Source organism: Artemia sp. Qi Xiang Cuo, chromosome 14, assembly GCF_049724085.1.
Source record: "Artemia sp. Qi Xiang Cuo chromosome 14, ASM4972408v1, whole genome shotgun sequence".
In the NCBI taxonomy this organism is placed as follows: Eukaryota; Metazoa; Arthropoda; class Branchiopoda; order Anostraca; family Artemiidae; genus Artemia; species Artemia sp. Qi Xiang Cuo.
Genome location: NC_142807.1, coordinates 58,556,641 through 58,579,580, shown reverse-complemented (window position 1 = coordinate 58,579,580; position 22,940 = coordinate 58,556,641). Strand labels below are relative to the sequence as shown.

Below are 22,940 nucleotides of genomic sequence, written 5' to 3'. Positions count from 1 at the left end.
CTGAAAATAAAACTTTTTTATTTTTTCATATCAGGATTGGAAATTAAATACTAGTGGAATTTCCAAGAATTTCTTTCCTTCAACGTCAACACATTTTTAACAATCAATCTCATTTTATTAGTCCAATATGGAATAAATTATATATGTTTTATATATATATTTTATACATTTAAATTATACAATTATACATATTTTAATTATATAAATAAAATACGAATAACGTGCAAAAGTTGAACAAAATGAAAAACAATTTTAATGTCTGAATTTATCAGACTCATTAATCGAATTTATCAGACACATTATTGAGCTACACACTGCCATTTTTCAGACCTTGTACAAAATCAGTCCTACAAAAAAAGAGCCTATAAAAAACTTCAAAAACATTCCGTTTTCCTACAAAATCAAAGAACCTCATTGCCTTTAGTTTGATAACAAATGGACCTGTTTGGGTGTAACCACTGAAAGCTTTCTTTGCAGCGTGTAAAGCTAAGGGGAAAGATTTGCCAAGAATTTTTACCAGAAATTACAAAGCCTTGACATACGTCTACTGGTTTGGACACGACGATATATGTTTAAATTCTTAATTTTCTAATATATTTCTAAAACAATATATTAATTTGTTCCAGTAAACATAATAATATCATATAATAACATAAAATAAATATATAATAAATATTTAATAAATAATTAACAATACTTAAATAAATAAATGTATAATTATAATATAAACATATTTTCTAAAATAATATATTAAATTATAATTGCAAAAAAATATATTCATACCAAATGTGACAGTTTGCTTTGCTTGCATACACATCTTTACAGAGCTAGACCCAGCGTTTAGATCCAATCGATGATAAACTACATGATAGGTGGGAACCATCCTTAATCCTTCTACTTTACTCCTTTCTTTGTCTGAAGTGGTTATTACGCATATTATCAAAGGGGAATCATGTAAACGCTGCCATGTGTACAATTTCGACGACTTAAAGAAAAAGCATTAAGTTAACTCCTTGTCTTCTCGCAAAAGCTAAAGATGGGAAAACCGGTACCTAGTATTCCAAGAAATCTGAATACTGTATTAAAGCAGATACAAAAGATGAAGTATCTAGCAAAGCATTGTGCATCAAGCTACTGAAAAAGACAAGAAAAGGCAGAAGTATCAAAAAGAAACGAGAAATAAAAACGAAAAAGAGAAAATAACCTATACCAAACAAGACATTTTCAGCACAAATAAAAGCAAAAAAGGAAAGGAAATAAAAACAGCAAGAAACCAAAACATAGGACCAGAAGTATCCAACAAAAGAATCTAAAAACAAAAATAAGAAAATTGAAAACAATTAAAATCAAATACACATAAAAGCAAAAAGGAAAGAAAATAAAAAAAGCAAGAAACCAAAAAATAGGACCAGAAGTATCAAACAAAAGAATCTAAAAACCAAAATAAGAAAATTGAAAACAATTAAAATCAAACTTATCACAATTACTGCCGCCAAATCTAAGTAGTAAAAAAATAAATATATATATTTTTTTTGCTTCAGATAGAGAAAAAAAAAAAAAAAAAAAAACAAAAAAAAAACGCAGAGTAACAAAATATACAAAAATATGCAAAACATTCCTATGCCCTGTGTGCAGGTAGTTGTTCAGTGAGACCCCGTTGGCTAGATACACTTATATAAGTCAAGAAAGAACAATAAAAAACGAGGAAAATTTTCAGCAGTGAAATAGAACAAGACAAAAAGCTAACGTTTTGGCAACAACCTACACTATACTCTCATCTGGGTAAAAAAAAATATGTTGAAGAAAGTAAATAACCAACTACCTTAACAGAGGAACAAAATATATAATTTTATTGGATATTTTGTATTATAGATTTATTTTTTTACAAATAAAATTGTAAGACACCTTGTCGGGTGGGTTAGCCCAACAAAGACCAAGAGATCCAAGGCCACTGCATTCCTTGGATCGGGAACGGAGCCGACACACCTTTTACCCATTCTCAGTCTTGGAGGTGGTGCTTCAATGCTCAAAACACTCTATTTAGTGTTTTGGTAATGGAAATATTATTATTGTTGAGCTTGTTGGCTGCTTAACTCCCTGTTTAGTGTTTTGATTATGTTATTGTTAGGCTTCTTTGCTGCTAAACTCTCTATTTAGTGTTTTAATGATAGAATATCTATTATTGTTAGGCTTCTTTGCTGCTAAACTCTCTATTTAGTGTTTTGGTGATAGAATTGCTATTATTGTTAGGCTTGTTTGCTGCTCAACTCTCTATTTAGTGTTTTGGTAATGAAATTATTATTATTGTTAGGCTCGTTTGCTGCTTTATTCTCTGTCAGAATTTCGTAAAGAAATGATTGTTATTGTTATTCATTGAACATTTTCTAAAAAAACAAACTTGGAAGGAGAGCATTCCACACACAGAAAATAGAAAGATAAAAAATGTTTACATTTGGGGTCATTAAGAATCTTATTAGCTCATATTGACACAGCAGCTAAGCCTATTCAGTCTAAAAAAATAAAACAGTAAGGAATTTACCATGAGCTATTGCTTGTACAGTTGTAGCCCTTCTGTTCATAACAGAACTAATTCCTGTGAACAGCAAACAGTATTTAAGTGAACAGAATTCCTTAAATACTTAAAAGTCTCCATACAAGAACAGTAAAATGTAAAATAATAGAAAAATGTCGACTTTACCTTGTGTCCGTTTCGACAGATAGAAATATTAGACAGTGCAAATCAAATATAAATGGAGACTGCTTAAATAATAAAATAATGAATAATAAAAAATAAATAGAGAACAGTTTCGAGTATTTCTGAATGTAGGAGGTTTTCAAACCAAAGCTCAGGAGGTATTTTGTCTTTTGTTGTATTTTTGGAACTTATAGTTTTCCTTTAATATTTTTAATTTTAAACACAAAATGACAAGGGAAAAAAAGACACAAATTTTATACAAAAAGTAACGCCAAAAGGCAAAAAAGAGACATCAATTTACAAAATTACAAAAAAAATCTCTTGAATTACTATTTAATAAAAGACCGAAATAGTACAAAAATTTACCAAGGTATGATGTTAAGTCCTTGATATGAAACCTTCTTATCATAGTTTTTGATCTTAACCTTCCAGGCATCATTAAAACAAGACAAAAAAAAAAAAAAAAAAAAAAAAAAATCAAAAAAAAATCGAAGATTCTAAGAAAACTATTAGGTTGTCTAGTCAACATTTAGACCCTAAGGAAAAAAATTATTTTAAAAGTTTGGTTGCGTCTATACGTGATGTCTGAAAGTAGGCCAAATTTGATTATGTGGTAAAGCTCTTTAAGAAAGAAAAAAGTTTAACAGACTCCAGAGGCGTCATTTGAAGGGGACAGGGGGGGGGGGGCTATAGCCTCCTCAATCTTATCAGAGTCCTTGATATTAGCCTTCCAGTCAGCATTAAACCAGGACAAAAAAAAAGAAGAAAAAGACTTACCTCACATCCAGTACCGCAGTCACTTTTAGTCGTTAATAGGGTTGCGTAGCCGCTAGGTTCTTGGAGAATTCTTTCTCTGACTTCGCCAAAATCTTTATCATTTTCCAAAAATTTTATATCAACATGCATGGGTTGTTCCAGAATCAAACCAGGCCTTCCAAACAACGGATGATAGATTACAAAACCTAAGAATTAAAGACTGTATATTCCCGCTTTGCTTAAAATAATGGAATGGCAGATTAGCCCTTTAAAAAGAAGACATAACAACTTTTTTTTCACATGCCTGATCCGGCACATAAAGCGCCTGATAAACTATTAATCCTTAACTCACTTCAAGATATGAGACATACGAATATCATATTTTCGTTAATGCAAGCTGTGCCAAAAATAGGGCTCGATCACGGCTTCTATGGCTATAATGAGAGAAAGGTTAAGATGGCTAAGCGACGTTTCACGGATGAAGGATGAAGAGAGGCCAAGATTGTGCTTTACACCATCTATCTCGGGTCAAACTAAAAGTAGGTGGGTTAGGAAGAGGTCACAGGAAGAATTTCAAGGACATTGGAACTTCATGCGAGAAAGTAAAGAGTAAGACCTTCAATAGATTGGGGTGGAGGAAGAGTGCACAATCTGTCTTGTCCTGGGTGGTTTGATGCTGCAGTGAGTTGTTAGTAGTAGTACTTATTGTAAGCGTTTATTGTTGTTGCCTAGGTGGAATTGAAACCGAAAACTTGTTCATAAGTTGAGTGCTACTTATGTTCTGATGTCGTATGAAGTACTGGATTTGAGGTTAAAAGAAGAGTTTAATGCGTGCTTTAAACTTTTGTTCAATGGTTTAATGCGTTTATTTTTATAGTTTTTTTTTTATTTATTTATTATTCTACATCTCCTGTCTCTATAAAGCGGTATAAATCAGCTACTTCTATTATTATCAGTATTACTATAATTCATGTGTTTTTGAGGTTTTGAAGACCCCCCCCCCCCTTGAATGACCCTAAGTTTTAGACCTATGTCGACAGTGTTTTAAGTCAAAATACTACCACCACTAATAACAACTCATCTCGACACAAAGCCGAAAAGGCCAGCAAACGGCAAAAATGTGCCGGTTTCTTAGATATGTTTACCTGAAGCGCCGCGATTCCTCGAGTACGAAGGCGCTGCAACAGTCAGGTTTGAGCTCCTGTTACTAGTTTCCAATTATGATTTTATCCATTGCGCTGCCACACATTTAATATTACTTTGATACTATTAATACTTCAATACATTTAATAATACATCCAAAAATATGAAAATAAAGACTATGTTATACAAATTCTTTGAACTTACATTGTAATTGGCATTACAAATTGCTAAGAACAGACGTTACTGAGCTTCAAATACCATGGATAATTACAATAAAATATGATTGTCTTATACTTACAAAACCATAATATCTTAAACAGACTGGTGGATAATTTCGAAGACCATAATGATTTCCATGACGATAAATAAAATTTCAGACAGGGATAAAATCCTTTTAATAGACATTTTAATGAATGTCACAAGATATGTGACCGAAATATCTAGTATTTTTGTAAAATTTATCACTGTTTGTGAAATTTATCACTGTCTATTAAAAGGATTTTATCCCTATTTGAACTTTTATTTATCGAAACAGACTGGTAAAACTGAGATCCCATTTTTAACGAAAACACATCCATATGCAGTTTTTGGTAGTAGAGGGCACTAAATAATCAAAATAATCAATTTTTTTTAATTTAATGAGAAAAACAGGAAAGGATAAGCAAGAAGTAGATGGCAACCAATAACTTAAGAAGGTGTAGCTTTCCTTTGAAGTAGTAGTTGTATTTGGGAATCAGTAGATTCTTAATTTGAAAATTTTTACGGAAATAAAGCGTTGTCAAGTTTACCTAACTAGTTTTGCTTATTTATTTTTACGGTTCAACGTGAAAACACTGAAGAAAATGTCACACCGGTTTGATAACTTCATAATTTTGAAACAGCCGAACAAAAACAAAATTAGTTTTCAGGTATGACGGGGGATCTAGGGGCCAAAATGTTTTTATTTTGATATCCTAGGTCTTTTAGAAAAAAACTATAGTTATGATCATGTGAGGCATTTTTCTAATTACCGGATCAATTTAACGTTTGAAAGAAGTCAAAATAGCAAATATTTAACCTCACGAAAAAACTCCAATATTATATGACTGATCAGCTGAAATTGTTAATCTTGGAAATGAAATTGCCGTAACAACCGAATATCACTGCTGTATGAACATCTATACAGCCCTAAACGTTAATAATGCAAGACTGGACTCCAAGGTATGTTTGGAATGTCATATATTTATAATGTCATATATTTGACATTATATTGTAATGTCAATCAAATTTCCAGGTCAATGAACCAAAGGAAACACGATATGGTGTCATCTGCTGTTACTAGGGTAACTGAGGTGACCACAGTGTAGTGGAGGGCACCAAATAATCGAAATAATTAAATTGATTTTTAATTTAATGAGAAAAACAGGAAAGGATAAGCAAGAAACAGATGGCACCCAATAACTTAAGAAGGTGTAGCTTTCCTTCGAAGTTGTAATTGTCATTGGGAATCAATAGATTCTTAATTTCCAAATTTTAGAGGCATAATGCTTTGTCAAATGTAACTAATTGGTTTTGCTTATTTATTTTTACGGTTCAAAATTGCAACACTGAAGAAAATGTCATAGCGGCCTGATAACTTCAGAATTTTGAAAGAACTAAAGAAAAAAACAAATCTTAGAAAATCGCGGTAGTAACTACTGCCAGTTTTTGGTAGTAGGGGGCGTAAAATGTAAAAAAAGAATGGATTAAAAATCAGCAAAAAAATCAGCTAAAAATTTAGCACCAAACAGCTGAAATAGGTATTGCTTTGGGAGTCAATCGACTAATGTTTAAGCTTTACAGAAAACAGCGTTGTCAAATTTAACTAATTAGTTTTGCTTATTTATTTTCGCGGTTCGACGTAGTAATACTGAGAAAATGGACAGCCCTAAAAACTTCATAATTTTGAAACTGCCGACAGTTCTAGAAAATCATGATTTTCAGGTATGAATAGACCAAAGATGAATCCAGGGGCCGTGATGGTTTATTATGAAGTCCTGGGTATTTTACATGCATAAATGTTACATGAATACATAAATAACATGTATGTATAAAATATATAATACATGCATAAAATGGCTAACTGGACATAATTCACTGTTCTGCAACAAGGGTAAAAACAACCTTTTTTATATCAGTCTTTATTGCGCCAAATATTACCGTAATGGACCTTACAATGGGTCCAAGGCCCACAATATATTTCTGTTATGATGACCTTGATACTTTACGTACATAAAATGTTCATTGAATACATACATAAAATGTATGTATAAAACAAATAGTAGGTACATAAAATGGTCAAACAAAACATTATGTACAGCTTAATTCACTGTCCTGCCACAAGAATAAAAACAACCTTTTTATACCAGTTTCTATTGCATTCAATACTAGTGCAATGGACTCAGCAATTATTTTCATATTGAGCCAGTACATATTTGCACTGAAATCTCGTTCATTCTTCATCGAATATTTTCTTTTAACAATTGGTCTAAATTGGCAGTATGAAGCAGGATGAAAGAAAGAATGACCCTAGAAATTTCTTTTAAAAAAGCAAATAAAAAATTCATGTAAATGAAAAAACAAAACAGCAAGGGATAGTGCTGAACAGACAAAAACCGTTCGAGTATGATGCATGTGGATTGGTAGCAGTGTCGCTGCGTTTTTTTTTTGGGGGGGGGGGGCGGGGTGAAAAGGGAAAGGGGAGAGAAAAGGGAAGAAAAAAGAGAGGAGAGAGAACCGGTAAGAGAGACGTTAAGAGAGATACAAACAAACTCACCAGCCGAATCAATGACAAAAACATAGGAATCGTCACCCTGACTATATATGACACTCTCAAGTAAATCTTCAAGAGCTATATCCACTCCAGTTACACCAATCAAGTGATCCACATGATAACACGGCAAGCTAAGTGATATGACGATCCCTAATGGGAAAAGAAAACATTAAACAAAAACACAGAACATAGAAAAAATCAATAAAAGAGAGTAGAGTAGAGTAGAATATTTTTATTTATAACACGTACATAAATAAATGTCACAAAACAGCGCACATGCCTGGTGGCATACTTTAGCGCTGAAAATATTGCCAACGAAAATACACAGCCATTTAGCCATTTTCTAACTAAATTTTACAACAACGAAAAAGAAACCCCTAATGAACAAAATGCTTAGCATGTCATAAAATATTTCTTCACCAGTCTTAGAAAATGTCGCTTGTTGCTGCATTCTCGAACTGATGCAGGAATTGAGGTCCAGATTTTTGGGCCAATGTGACGGATGCTGAATGCCGCTCTCGATGTCGGGCGAATTTCGCATGATAAGTCTGAACTATGCGTAGTAGGATAATTATGAAATTGAGAATTAGTTGAGAAAATGCCAGAGAAATTTACAGGTAAATTACTATATTGATAATTGTGACAAATACTAGAGATAGAAATAAAATGAAGTTGGTCCAACGAGAAAATTCCTGAAGTCCCAAATAGGTGTCTAACTGAAGTTCTGCAATCAACATTAAAAAGAATCCTCATTGCTTTATTCTGAAGTATTTGGAGAGATTTGAAAACAGACAGAAAGGTAGATGCCCAAACCTAAATTCAATATATAAAATATGGGTGTACTAAAGAATAATAAATAGATTTTAGAATAGCTTTAGGAAAAAAGTGACAAAGACGAGTTAGCATGCCAATATTTCGGTAAATTTTTAACGACAGTGTTTTTACATATTTATGAAACGACAAATTTTCATCTAAAATAATCCCAAGATATTTGAACTGATCTACCGGTCTTAATTCAAGACCATTCAAAAAAAGAGAGAAGGTATCTGACACTACTGATCCAGTTCGCAAAAATAACATATATTGGCATTTTTTTCATTAAGAGCTTGTAAATTCCTTGAATACCAATCAGAAACAGTTAGTAATCCACTTTCAAGGCTCTGGAAAAGAACTGATAGGTCCCGGTGAGAAGCAAAAATTACTACATGATCAGCAAAAATTATAATTTTACAAATAGGCAAAACTTCTGGCAAATCATTTATAAAAAGAATAAATAGAATAGGCCCAAGGACAGAGCCCTGAGGCACTCCGTAATTAATTGGAAAAGTTTCGGAACGGAGATCACGAGATTTATCAACACAATCTAGTCGTCTCCCAGAAAGGTAAGATGAAAAAAAAATTAACAGCTTGTGTTGAAAATCCATAAGACTTTAGTTTAAAAAGAAGCAACGAATGATTTACGGTGTCAAACGCCTTTGCGACATCAAGAAAAATCGTCAACGCGTGTTGACCATCATCTAGTGAATCATTAATATTTAGTAAAAGCTCATGAATTGCCAGTTCAGGTGACTTTCCTTTTATAAAACCATATTGAGACGTGTGTAAAATCTTACTATCAAATAAATACTTTTTTAATTGACTATTTGCAAGTTTTTCCAAAATTTTGCTGAAAATCGAAAGTAGAGAAATGCCTCTATAATCTGAAGGGTCAGTTAAACTCCCAGCTTTAGGTAATGCAGTAACAATTGCTTTTTTTAAAAGATCAGGAAAAAACCCATTTATAAGTGTTAGATTAAAAATATATGCCAATAAAGATGAAATGCTTGACGTTATTTGCTTTTCGGTTTGAGCCGAAAATCCAAATTCGTCTTTAGAAAAACTACGTTTAAGCTTCAGAATAACTTTTTTCGATCTCATGAGGCTTAATCTCGGAAAAAGAAAACGATTTTTCTGCATGTTGCTCATTAACTGGAACAGAAAGGAAATTTAGTTGTATATTCATAGTCGATTCAAGTCTAGAACCAATGTTACTGAAATAATCCCCAAAAGTATTTATAATTTCATTGGGCTCAGTAAAATTTTCTCCATTTAAAACAAGGCAATTAACACTAGTATTCTTACGACTATGAGGACGTATCTTTTCATTTATCAACTGCCATGTTTTTCTCATATCCGATTTATACTCCGAAAATTTCTCTTTATAATATTTTCTCTTCTCATGTCTGATAATTGAATTTAGCTTATTCCTATAAACTCTGAATTCTTCAAACGACTCAGGTGTCTGTAATTTTAAATAATTCTTAAATTTTCTATTCTTATGTTTTAACGATGCCAAAATACCTTCAGTAATCCATGGTTCAAATTTCTGCGCAAACTTTCCATGCGAAACTCGTGTTGAAGAAGGCCGATCCCTCAGTCGCATCATTTGATCAATAAAATCTGAAAACGCAGCATTTGCGTCATCTGAGCCATAAACCGAACTCCAATCATGGTCACCAATTAACTGACGTAGAACTTTACAATCAATCCAAATATATCGCTTTTTTTAATTATCCATTGTTGAATCTCGATGTTGTTTATTACTATTATTTAAATTTAAAAGAACACTCACCGGAAAATGATCTGACATATCAGACAAAATTACTGACGATTTTTCAGCATCAAATAAAACAGGAGAGAAAAATATATTATCTAATAATGTAGCTGTGTTAGCTGTAACTCTTGTCGGCAGATAAATACTTGGAAGAAAATTAGAACACAACATCATTCTTAAAAACTCCTTATTATTTCCGACATCGAAATTCAAAAGATCAAAATTAAAATCACCCGAAATAATAACCGGTTTTTTCAACGCTTCCAGATTTTTCAACAGCGGTTCAAAAACTTCAAAAAGTATTTTTGGGTCACCCGACGGAGATCGATAAACAGACCCGAAAATAAATGGATTACAGCCCAAAGGTACAACTTCAACAAAAATAGTCTCACATAACCCTTCATCAAATACAGACAAATCACTGACAATACTAAAAGACCAGTCATCACGAATATACAGCATCTGACCTCCTCTCGCATTCTGACACCTTGTACGCGAAATACACTTCATCCCGGGCAGATCTAACATTGTAAGGGGTGTATTAGCAGACAGAAAAGTTTCGCAAACTCCAACAATGTCTGTAGGACTAGATGCAAGCAAAAGAAGATTGACTGAATAATAAAAAAAATGGTGCTACCTTGAATTAATACTTGGTTCTGCCTAAGCCTCGGGTCTCATTCTGTTTTTCAGAAAAACAGAAACGAAAAAAAAAGAAAAACAGATGAAAAAAAAAACAGAAAAGAAATAGAAACAGGTCCATCAGAAACAGGTGACCTGTTTCTGCTTTCTGTTCTATTTTTGGAAAAAACAGAAAACGGCTTTTTTTTTATAAAAAGAACAGCTGTTTTTTATTTTCGCTTCTGTTCCTCTTTTTTAGGATGTCGCACCCTGTCATCTATACAGGGCAAAATTACACCCTGCAATTCCCAAGCTAGCGAAACGAAACCGCCTTGAAACCATCCCAAATCCACTTATCTATCTCTTTTTTAATCGACCTCATGCACATATGATACAATCCCGACTGCACAGGTGATTCTAAAATCTATTAGAGGACCAGAGGACAGCACGATTTCGTTGTTTCCACCTCAAGATGTGTTCAACAATGGCGTATAAAATAAAAGGAACAAACTTTTTTTCAAATACAAAAGCACAACAGCTTCAAATAAAATGGAAAACAAACTACACTATGATTCACTACTAACTTCTATTCTGCAATAAGACCAATACATTTTTATTCTGACAGTTTTGAGGCTCAAACTTCTTCCTAAGAGACAAGTTAGGTAAGTGGTCTGGTAGTCTGGCAAGGGGCGCAACGAAAGGCTGAAAAAACACTTTAAATTGGCACTAATGATCAAACAATTCGTGGTAACGAACTGTTAGTAAGGGGCGACCCAGCTCAATAGTAACCGAAACTCTAAGAACGAAATTTGATACCAATATATACATCAAAAGAATCAGATTTTTATGCTGACTTCAAATATATACGTTTCATCAAGTTTAGTCATACCCATCAAAAGTTACGTGCCTGAGAAAATTTGCCTCATTTTAGAAAAAAAGGGAAAACACCCCTAAAATTCATAGAACTTTAATGAAAATCGCACCATCAGATTCAGCGTATCAGAGAACACTACTATAGAAGTTTCAAGCTCCTATTTGTAAAAATGTCAAATTTTGTATTTTTTGCCAGAAGAAAGATCACGGATGCGGGTTTATTTGTTGTTGTTTTTTTTCCAGGGATGATCGTATCGAACCAGTGGTGAAGGGAACGCTTGATTTCCAAGCATTGTTTAAAAAACGATAAGAAATTAAATAAAAAAACAAGTTTTTTAAACTTAAAGTAAGGAGCAACATTAAAACTTAAAACGAACATAAATTATTACGTATATGAGGGGATTCACCCCTAGTCAATACCTCGCTCTTCATGCTACAGTTTTTTTTAGTACTTCCGAGCTATCTATTCTAAGAAACCGGCCTTTGTGATTCAGGGGTTTGTGATTCTAGCAAAATTCGAATTTTAGCGTAAAGAGCGAGGCATTGACTAGAGGTATTAACTCCCTAATATATTTATTAAAAACATACGAATATAGAAGCTCGTTACGTAAGTTAATTCGTAAGTTACGTCAGAACAAAATTTCGAGTGAGCCACATAGCAAAAAAAGTAAAATTAATATGCAAATTTCGTTTTAATTATTCATGTACGGTGACCCAAAATCAAAGCTGCATTAATTCAAAAATGTTCAGATATTAAATAAAAAAAACAAGATATTTAACTGAAAGTAAGGAAACTTAAAACGAACATAAATTATTCCATATATGAAAGGGGCTGTCCCCTCCTCAGCGCCATCGCCCTTTACGCTAAAGTTTGACTCTGTCTCACAACTTTATTTTTAAAACAATAAAAAACTTTAGCGCAAAGAGCGCGGCGTTGAGGAGGGGACAGCACCTTTCATATATGGAATAATTTCTGTTTGTTTTAAGTTTTAATGTCGCTCCTTACTTTCAGTTAAAAACCTTGTTTTTTTTTTATTTAATCTCAATCAGAGGCAAAGCTATAGCGTTGCCTATAGCAAAGGCCATACGGCTCCAATGTTTTATTATTATTATTTTTTTTTTTTTCAGAGGCACTTCATATGGATGGGATCGTCGTAAAAACTTCAAAGGGGGCTCATTCGATTGGAAATCGAGAGTTCTAATGCCCTTTTTAGGGGTAAAAAGTGATTGGAAAGCAGCAAACGCCCCTTCCACGCCCACGATTTCCACAAACACATTCAATCAAATTTAAGATAGCAATTTTGATCAACATAGTTGATTTCCAGAAAGAACTTATGTTTTTGAGGAGGACACTCCCCTCAAAGCCCTCAGGGCAAGGATTACAACTTAAGCCCTGGGGGCATATAAGGTTTTTATAGAAAGCTTTGTCGTAAAAACTTCAAAGAGGACTCATTCGATTTAAAATTCTAATGGATAGTGGCCTTTTTTATAATCGAAAGTGATTGGAGGGCAACTAACCCCCCTCTCACCCCCACCTTTCCCCAAACACATCCAATCAAAATTTTGAGATAGCCATTTTGTTCAACGTGGTTGAAAATTCTTGAAATTATGTCTTTGAAAATGACAATCCCCCCCCCCAACAGCCCTCAGGGCAAGGGTTATAAGTTATGCCCTGGAGTCATATAAGATTTTTTATAGAAAGCGTTGTCGTAAAAACTTCAAAAAGGGCTCATTCAATTGGAAATTTAAATGGCTAGTGACCTGTTCAATAGTTAAAAGTGATTGGAAGGCTACTAACACCCCTTCAACGCCCACCATTTCCCCAAACACATCCAATCAAAATTTTGAGATAGACATTTTGTTCGATGTAGTTGAAAGTTCTGGAAATTATATCTTTGGTCATGACACTCCCCCACCCAAGGTCTTCAGGGCAAGGGTTATAAGTTACACCCTGGGGACATATATAGTTATTATGGAAGGAATGCTCGTATGAACTTCAGAGTGGGCTAATTTGATTGTAAATTGAAAGTTCTAGGTCAATTTTTAAGCGTCAAAAGATATCGGAGGGTGACCAGCCCCCCCCCCCCCCACGCCCTTTTTCCCAAATGAACCCGATAAAAATTTTGAGATAGCTATTTCGCTAAAAATAGTTCAAAGATCATATAACAAAAACTCCAGTTCTGACACAACCCCCCAGGGCCCGGGGGCAGGTGTTGCAAGGCAGGCCCAGGGGGTATATATAATTCTTATTGAAGGGATGCACGAACTAACCTCAAAGAGGGTTCATTTTATTGTAAATTTAAGGTTCTTGTTAGCTTTTTAAGATCAAAAAGATATAGAAGGGCGCCTAGCCCCCCCCCCCCCCCATCCACATCTTTTTTTCTCAAACACATCTGATAAGAACTTTAAGATAGCCATTTTCTTTAAATAGTTCAAAGATCATACAACAAAGATTCCGGGTTCGACATAGCCCCCCAAGGCCTGAGGGCAGGCGTTGTAAGTTATGACCTCGCGGAATATATGGTTCTTATGGAAGGGATGCTCGCAAAAACTTAATCAAGATTTTAATTGCTAAGGTCAACTATTGTTCCATGGCCCCTAGGTGCGAATCCAGAGAGGTTCTATTTTGGCGTAATTCGACGGATGTTTGCACTGTTTGTGCAAACAGCTAGTGCCTGATCAAAACAATAGTGTCAGATCAAAACAAGACATGTACTATTAGAATCGCCTTGCACGAAACCCCTAGATAAGAACGTTACAGCTCCTTGGCTCGAATAACGAGGAAAATTCATTTGTTTGAAACAGAAGAAAAGTGGCTGCAAGCGCGATACTCTGCATCGAATGCATATTTTTTCTCTTCCGTTTTTTCTACAAAAACTGAATTTTCATGTGCAAGCTTGATGAATGACGTCATAATCGCGGGTTGTAACCATAAATGAGTAATAAGTGAATGCAATATTCATACACGCTTATCTTTCAACCATCCGGGTTGCAGCGATAGCTAGCAACCAAGTAAGAGACGATCACATCTCATACTAAGAAAAAGAATAGCCCATAAATTTCTAAGAATTAGCGTCAGATCGAAACACCAAGTATACTACTAGAATCGCCTTATCTGAAACCCCTATGTAGGAAACTTACAGCTTCTTGGCTTGAAAAACAAAGAAAATCCATTGGCTTGGAAAACAGATAAGTCGCTTGAACTAAGATATTCTGCATCGCCGACGTCTCTTTTTTTCCCGTTTTTGTTCTCCGTAGCTAGCTCGGGACTGGAACATCATAGAGATTAGATCGAGATAGAGATTAGACCGAGAGATTAAATAGATGTAGATATCTCGGTTATTTATTGTAATTATCCATCCGGTTAAATGTTTTCGGCCATGACTATTTTAATCGTGTACTTTTTACTTAGAAAGTTTTTAGAAAGGTTTCGGATTTTTTCTCGAAAATAAGGAAAATTTATTTTCGTACATTGAAGTTTCACATTGAAAAAAATTTAAGATTTACAAAAAAAATTTTTACCAAAAATTGAAGTTTTACAAACAAACAAAAAATTGAAGATTTACATTAAAGTTTAACGTGGGGAATAGTTAGCATTCCTGAATCAGCATCAAATTTTTTTTTTTTTGCATAGAATAGTTTTTCTAAAAGCGCATTCCTTTTTAATTTTTGGTAACTATTGGCCGAGATTCGCTCTTTACTAGGTTGCAGCTATTGCCGCATCCATGGTGTCTAAAAGTCGTTAAATACGGATACTAATAAATCACTGGACCCATCTTTTCTACTGACTTGTACTATAAACCCTTTTCCACTTCTTTGCAAACTCCCTGACCTTATTTATTTTGTTCCAAGGTCTATGTTAACGGTACTGCAAGCTTCTTGCTCTGTTTCGGGTCAGCTTTAAAGTAAATATTGAGCTACAGGTTATCAATCTCCAAAGAATACCTTGGAGTTAAGATTAGAGCTTCTTTTTAGCTGACAAAGCATTAGTTACAAGAGCTAGCTTTATTAAAAAAAAATTTATTACCGATTGGCTATTTCATCGGCACTCAACAAGACATACGAGAACACCCTCTTCATAGGCTTTGACAATTTTTCCGCATTCTGACCTGTTGGAATATCTCATACTCACGTTGGTAAATCTGCAATTTGAAATTAGGGTTATGAACGAAGTTCTTCTTCAACTAGAATAAGAGCTAACCCTTTTCTATCAGACAATTTTCGAGCTGGTTCGTCAATCTCGCCTTTCAGAAGCTTACCAGCTTTCTTGTCATGAAGTATATGACTACTCAGCCTTCTGTCTTTGCAAAGACCTCCAAATATGTCATGATAGACATTTAATTTTTTTCAGCATCTTCAGGGTTTTATGCAACTCCTGCTGTGCAGCATTTATTGACACTGGCAATATGTCTCTAATGCTGCCTCAGGGATCAGATGTAGTTTCGGCCCAATCATCAGACACACTTTCTTCCTCCGAATCGTCATGATCATCCATTTCAGATGCGGTATTAGCAATATATTCATCTATGACATCTTCGGCTGCATCAATCTCTTGCTCTCTACTAGAGTCATCATTATCATCATATTCGCATTCAACTACTTGCTCTACGTAAATTTCTCCCCAAAACTTAAGAGCATTGATTACACAAAAGTGAAGGCAATGACCAAAGCATGAGGATCTTTCAATCCCCCAAGGTAGCAGGACTTAACAACATTTGGACCAGAGTCGGATACTACACATAATACTTTGTCTTCAATTGCATGTTTTTTCAGAACCACTCTGATAGTTGCGAGTATATTTTCAGCTGTGTGTCTAAATTTCAAGCGCTTGAAGTGTAATATGCAACAAGTGTAATGCATTAACTTTCATTTTTAGAAAGTTAATCCTTTTCTGTATGACATACAGTAACTTTGGGATTCCTCACTAAATTATTTGTTTCTCGGGTTGTTGGCAATAGAGAAACAGATACTTTCACCTTTATTTTTTTATAATTCTCATATGATTGACGAAATTTGTTGTTTTTCCGAGTGATTGATGCATCAGCAGGCACAAATAGAAGATAGAAGACCGATTTTGGAATGGCCTTTGTGTTTTCAAGGCTTTTTTGTAGAAATATTCAAAAGAAGAATGTTTAAATAGCTAAAAAAAGCACCTGAATAAATCGATCTTTTGTCTTCTTTTTCTTTGCTTGAAATACGTGTCTCTTGATTATAAGAGTAGATGGAGGGAGTAGAAAACCGATGAAAGTTTTGGCAAGTCCACTCATACCACCGTTGTTGAAAACTGACATAAGTATCTTGTCTACAAGTATTGCACTGACACACTGTTTTGTCAACTTCACTGGCCTTTCAACTTCGTCTGGCCTTTAAAATGGACCGAAAAAATAATGTTTAAATAGCTAAAAAAAAGCACCTGAATAAATCGATCTTTTGTCTTCTTATAGACACCTGATAATGAATCAATTCATTTTCTTCTTTTGTTATGCAGACGCTCCGACCTTTCACCGCGAGATAGCACCCCAAAAATTAAGTGCAATAGTGAAATTGAATTAAAATTAAGATTAATTAAATTTATTATTGCCTTAATTATTGCCTTAATTAAAATTAATTAATTTATTGCCTTAATTATTTATTGCCTTAATAATTATTGCCTTAATTAAAATTAATTAATTTATTGCCTTAATTATTTATTGCCTTAATAATTATTGCCTTAATTAAAATTAATTAATTTATTGCCTTAATTATTTATTGCCTTAATAATTATTGCCTTAATTAAAATTAAGGCAATAGTGAAAACACAAGTAGTTGATAAAATGAAAAAAAAAGAACAGAAAACAGGCAAAAAAACAGACACGGAAAAAAAGGCTAAAAAAAACAGAACAGAAACGCAAACAGGTCTGACAAAAACAGATAACCTGTTTCTATTTTCTGTCTAATGTTCTGCTTTTTTTTTAACAGAAGCAGAAACAGGTTAGACAAAAACAGAAATAAAAACAGAAACAAAGCCGAGTCTTAGTTCAGACGTCTCAGAATTCACAATTACAATGTGATTTCCACACTAAAATTCGCGAATACTGCCACAACTGAAAAATATAATCGTATATACTGCAAATTCTTGCGTGCAATCAAAGCTCTTCTATTTATTTTCATTGCAGCTGGCTTGCGGAATAAAAGCCATTACAGAAGCATAATGCAACCAATTAAAACTACAGACCACATATAAAAACTAATCGGAAATAAAAAAAAGTCACTGAGTCAAATAGCGCACGTAAATTAGGAAATCTCTACTCCCAGCCCCATCCCCTCAAATCTTAGGGCTGTTTTAATAGTTATTTCCTTCAATTCCCATATTTTGACAAACGCAATGATTTTTTTCTCTCGGCGAGATTAACCTTCTATGGAAAAAGATGAACAGATCCAAAATCTTGAGCTAGGCCAAACACAATTGTCAGGATACTTTTTAATTCACTCTAGGTTAAAGAATTCTGTATAATCTGATTACACCCTACATTATCTGATACACCCTACAAGGATAAGATGTTCACTAAAGTTTTTCTAGCAGCTGAATCAAATTTCTCTTCGTCACCTATCCAGGATAGCGGGCCTCTGTAACCGTTGAGGGGTATTTTTCGGGGGAGTATTTTCCGTGGGGTATTTTTCGTAGGGTGTATTTTTCGGGGGTATTTAAGGGGGTATTTGAATGGTATTTAACTTTAATATCACTCTAGCGGCTACTCAATTAAAGTAGTTTAATAAGCGAATATCGTTTAAAATAAGCATTCAAAGAATAGCTTTTCAAGAATAAAAAAAAGGCTTTATGTGATTAGAGTATTCTAATATACCGCAAAAGCGTTAATAAAAAAGCTTCCTGGTGTTCCACTTTGCTGATACTATGGTACTAAGAAGGGCCACGTCTAAGATTTTAATTATTCACCAGAGAAAAGAGCCCAACGGTTGGGCTCCAATAATCCACAACACTCTTTTTTAAATTATGAATTCCTTTCAGCAAGACCACAGACAGAGGGATTTAATTTCTAATATCTAATTCTAATATCTAATATGTAATTTCTGATATCTAATTATAATAACTAATTTCAGCGGCCTAGTTCTTCCTCTACAGTACGTTTATTTAAAATGATTATTTTATATAAGACAGACCGCGATGTATGTTTCAAAATTGAAAACATACATCATTTAGTATGCTTATTTAAAATGAGTCATTTTGATATAAGATAGACGGCGATGTATATTTCAAAATTGAAAACATACATCATTTAGCTACCCTCTACAGTACGCTTATTTAAAATGAGTTATTTTGCTGTAAGCCAAACCGTTGTGTATGTTTTCAAAATTGTTACTTTTTTAATTTCCTTACAGGTTCCCACCTTTTTATTTATCTATCATTTAAGTATATTTATATCAGGGAAATAGAATTATAGTTATAAGATAGGGGTTAACTGTTCAGATATATACTGCCAATGTCCATTTAGGGCCCATAAACAGTCAGCGGGAAAATCTTTCTACGGTTGTATTCTTTTTATTTTCTTTAGTTTAATGTGAATATACTTTTTCTTAGTCTTAACTCTGATTTTTTAATTTGAAGCAGGAAGTTAGATAAAGAAAGCCCAAAATTGCTACTTTAATACCTACTCCTAAGGGGATGAGGAAGGCTTCAAAGTCCCGGTTTGGCTTAGACACCATAAACACCAGGCCAAATTATGTAACGATCTAGTATTCTTTTCTAGCTCCTATTTTTCTAAGAAAGAAAAATTTCTGAAATCAGAATACCTTTTCCAACTGGGTCACTAAAACTGGAACTCATAGTCACATGCTGAAAGGGCAAAGTTCCATTCTGTATTCTATAAAAATTCCCAAGAGTTGATGAAAGGTTTAAAGTAGAATTGATAGCTATCATTTGACCTCTTCTAATTTCGTATTCTGGTTGAATTCCAGACTGGGGCATTCTTCCTCGATCTTGCTGTGCTAGGTCATACAGGAAGGATTTTTCATACATAATGGGCTTTCCATCTAAAGAAAAAAAGGAAAATAATTAGGGCCTCCAAAGGATGTCTTTCAATTATAGGCTACGTGTCTGAAACTCTTGGTGAAGGGGGGTGGGGCTAATTTACCTTAAAAATCTTCAAAAAAATAGAAGAAAAACAAAAGTTATAATAAAAACACAACAGAAGACAAGACCTTTAGGCTCTCCACTCGACAAAAAAAAATAATTTTATAATTTTTGGGGACATTTAGAAACTTTCCTGCATTCAGAAAAGAAGATTTGTGGAAGATAGTAAAACTTAGAAGAAGAAAAACAAAAAGGGGAAAAAGTAGAAGTAAAAAAATAAGTTAAAAAAACGCAATAGATAAATAAGATATTTAGGCCCTTCGCTCGGGGCAACAATGGGCGATTTTTTGGAGACGTTTAAAAACTTGCATATATTCGGAATATATTTGTAACTATGAAGTCCTCCCAGGGCCTTATCCGGGATTTTTGTTCGGGGGGGGGGGGATATTTACTGTTTTTTTGTTTTTGTTAAAGCATCAAGAATTTGTTTATATGCATTATTGTTATGTTTTTACCGGTCTGACAAAAACATTTTTTTGGAGGGGGGGGGGGGGGTCAAACCCCCTGACCCCCTTGTCCTTGACTCCTCCATTTATTTTTGGTTTGCACCGTCTAATATTTTATACCTGTCGGAAAGGGCATAGGATAGTCACTATTTCTCTGTTGTTTTGCATTTTACCAGGCTTGTATGGGGATTTGTAAATGTTTAAGGAGTTCTGTTTCCTGTAATTAATTCTATTATGAACGGAATAGTTACAACTGTACAAATAATAACTTCAAGTAAACCCTTTATTATTTTATTTTTAGTGTTGAATAGGCTTTGGTGCTATGTCAATATGAGTTACGAAGATTCAATATGACCGAAGATTCAAAGATTTTCAATCTTTCTATTTCTTTTTTTTTATAGAAAATGAGTTTGACACAGATTAAAAATTCTGACTAAATAATGATTCTTATAAATTTATTATAATTAATTTATTCTAAAATTGATTAATTCTTTCTAGAATTCATTCCAATCAATTAAAAATTTTAAAATCAATTAACATTAAAAACTAAATCCAAGTTAAAAAATTGATCAAAACTAAAAAATAAGAAAAAAATAAAATTTATTCTAAAATTAATTCTAAAATCAGTTCTGATTCCAATAATTTTACCTTAAAATCATAATAAAAACTGGCAAGAGCAGCAACTTTTATTTTATTCATTTCCTTTTTATCTTATTTTATTTTTACTTTACTTTATTTTAAAATAAAAACTTTGAATGTCCAGAACAGGCTGTTGGTGAAAAAAAAAAATTCGGTACTTACGTGTTAGCCCGACAACACTCAAGAAATTTGCTCTGTTTGTAAGAGAAAAATCAGTTTGACTGTCTGCAATCGGTTAATAATTAGCTTTCTCTCGATGAAATAAAACAACACTGGTACTATATTTTAATGAAATATTTAATATACAGAGGTGTTTACGGAAAGTTAGGTTAAGTATTTAATATAATAACTTCTGGGGGGCCTGATTTCCATAATTCTCTGTTCTAGTTTCCATAGTTTTGTATCTAAGGCCTCATATTTTCATGATACTTTGGTCTATTTCATTATGATTAATCTAACTTCACTTATTGAGTGTTGACGGGCTGACAACACTCAATCTTGGCTGAGTACCCAAAATTCAAAACAAAATTGCAAGATTTGGACGGAAATTCAAAACCAAATTCGTGAAATTTGCCCAAGTTTTGAGCAAATAACGTTTAAATTCACTACGTTACAAGAAAATTCGGTTGAAAGTCACACTCGATCAAACTGATGTTAAATTCCATTGCTTTCACGTCCAGAAGTCATTTCTAACATTTCCCGAACTCTTAAGATAATAGTAGCGGAGGAAAAAAAATGCAAAAAGTAATTTTATTTGTTGTTCAAGCCAGGGGACTGGTGTAATTTTTGTTCCGATTCGACACCATTTTTGGGGGGTTTCAGGCAATTTTTCCAAATTTGGTGTCGAAACAACATTCTAATATTAAGATTAATCCAGATAATTGTCACCATTCCTGAAGCACTTAGAAAAGACAACATTTTCTCACTTGCCAGTTTTTTTTTGTTTATTTTAACTCGTTTTTTTATTTTTTTACACAGTGGCCGTAGTTCAAAGAAGTATCAGCACGGCAGCAAAAATCGGGAGAATGTAAATAAGGTAACATATTGCCCAGCTTATCCTCCCACGCCAACTTGTAAACAATTCTAGGCAATCATTTCAAAAGTTTGAAAATGCTGGATATGACCTTTATTATGACATTTAAAAATCTAAACTGGAAAAAAGAGAAAACAAAGGTTGCCATCAGTCATAGGATGTTACACCCAGGCCACCAATATTTCAAATCCCTACCCAAGAGTACAAGTTAGTATTAAATATTGTTTAAATATTAAATACTTACCATAATTGTTGGAACCCTTGGTCCCAGTTTTTTCAGATAAATGTCCCTCCCAGCTTCATTTCTTTTGGTCCCTTAATTATTTTCCTTCCACGAGTGATAAATATTAATTCTCCTTTTATTTTTGTGACGCCATTTTGAGTCCTCCTAATTACGTAAGTGTTTAATAGACCACGAGGTAAGAAATTGCGCAGTTAGGGAGGTTGACCAGTAAATTAGTAAGTCCTAGGATTGGCTGGAAAGATTCATTTACCACCCTCATAACCCCTGTCGCAGCTCACGGCTAGCGGGCTGGGAGAAAGAGTCCTTTTTTAGTTCAGTTCTTTTATACAACGTGTTGTGGATACAGTAAGGTTTTTTATGTACTCTCTTAGCTTTTCAGCTTAGGTCTAAACTAAAGAGATAGTTAGAAAACCTTATCGGTAAACTTTGGCTTTAAATGTGGCCATAGACCATCCAATCACGTTAGTATACGGATCCGTTGAAGTAACAGCGGAAATCCCACTAATTTGGGGGCCGACGAAGGATCTCCCCTCCAGTAAGTGGCATAGCAGCTCTTTGCGCTATTTTTGCCTTTAAAAGTGGTGACCCTCGCACGTTAAGCGTCCAATAATAATATTAAACAGCTTACAAAATAAATCTTGAATAGGTTATTCAGTAAATTTCCCAGTTTTTCTCCATTCTATCAATTTTCTTAAATAAGTTCATGCGAGAGGCTGTGGTCTCAAGCAGAAAAAAAAACAGATGATAAAATTCCAAGCAATAGTTATGAATTATTATTGTTTTTATGGCAATTAATAAAAATAAAATATGCTTCTATAGGAAATTACTGAGCTCAAAAGCAGATACCAAAATGTAGTGGAATTCGTTAAGCTAACGCAGGCCTACTAGTTACCGCCACCTAAAATTAGTTTCAATTTATAAGTCAAACTATCAAATCACCGAAAATTCTACAGAGAGCTGATCCTTCAACGTGTAAAGAAG

The 22,940-nt window shown here is 33.7% G+C and overlaps 1 protein-coding gene across 2 annotated transcripts in view; it reads right to left on the bottom strand.

Moving 5' to 3' along the window:
- Window positions 1-22,940, bottom strand: part of LOC148944695 (VWFA and cache domain-containing protein 1) — a 150,350-nt gene that overhangs the window by 56,854 nt on the left and 70,556 nt on the right. For both annotated transcript variants that reach the window (XM_089100546.1, XM_089100547.1), the window contains exons 9-12: window positions 19,258-19,497; window positions 7,389-7,535; window positions 3,473-3,657; window positions 784-985 (exon numbers count right to left, since the gene is read on the bottom strand). In XM_089100546.1, the coding sequence (XP_088956672.1) occupies window positions 784-985; window positions 3,473-3,657; window positions 7,389-7,535; window positions 19,258-19,497 (774 nt within the window). The remainder of the gene's footprint in view (window positions 1-783; window positions 986-3,472; window positions 3,658-7,388; window positions 7,536-19,257; window positions 19,498-22,940) is intronic.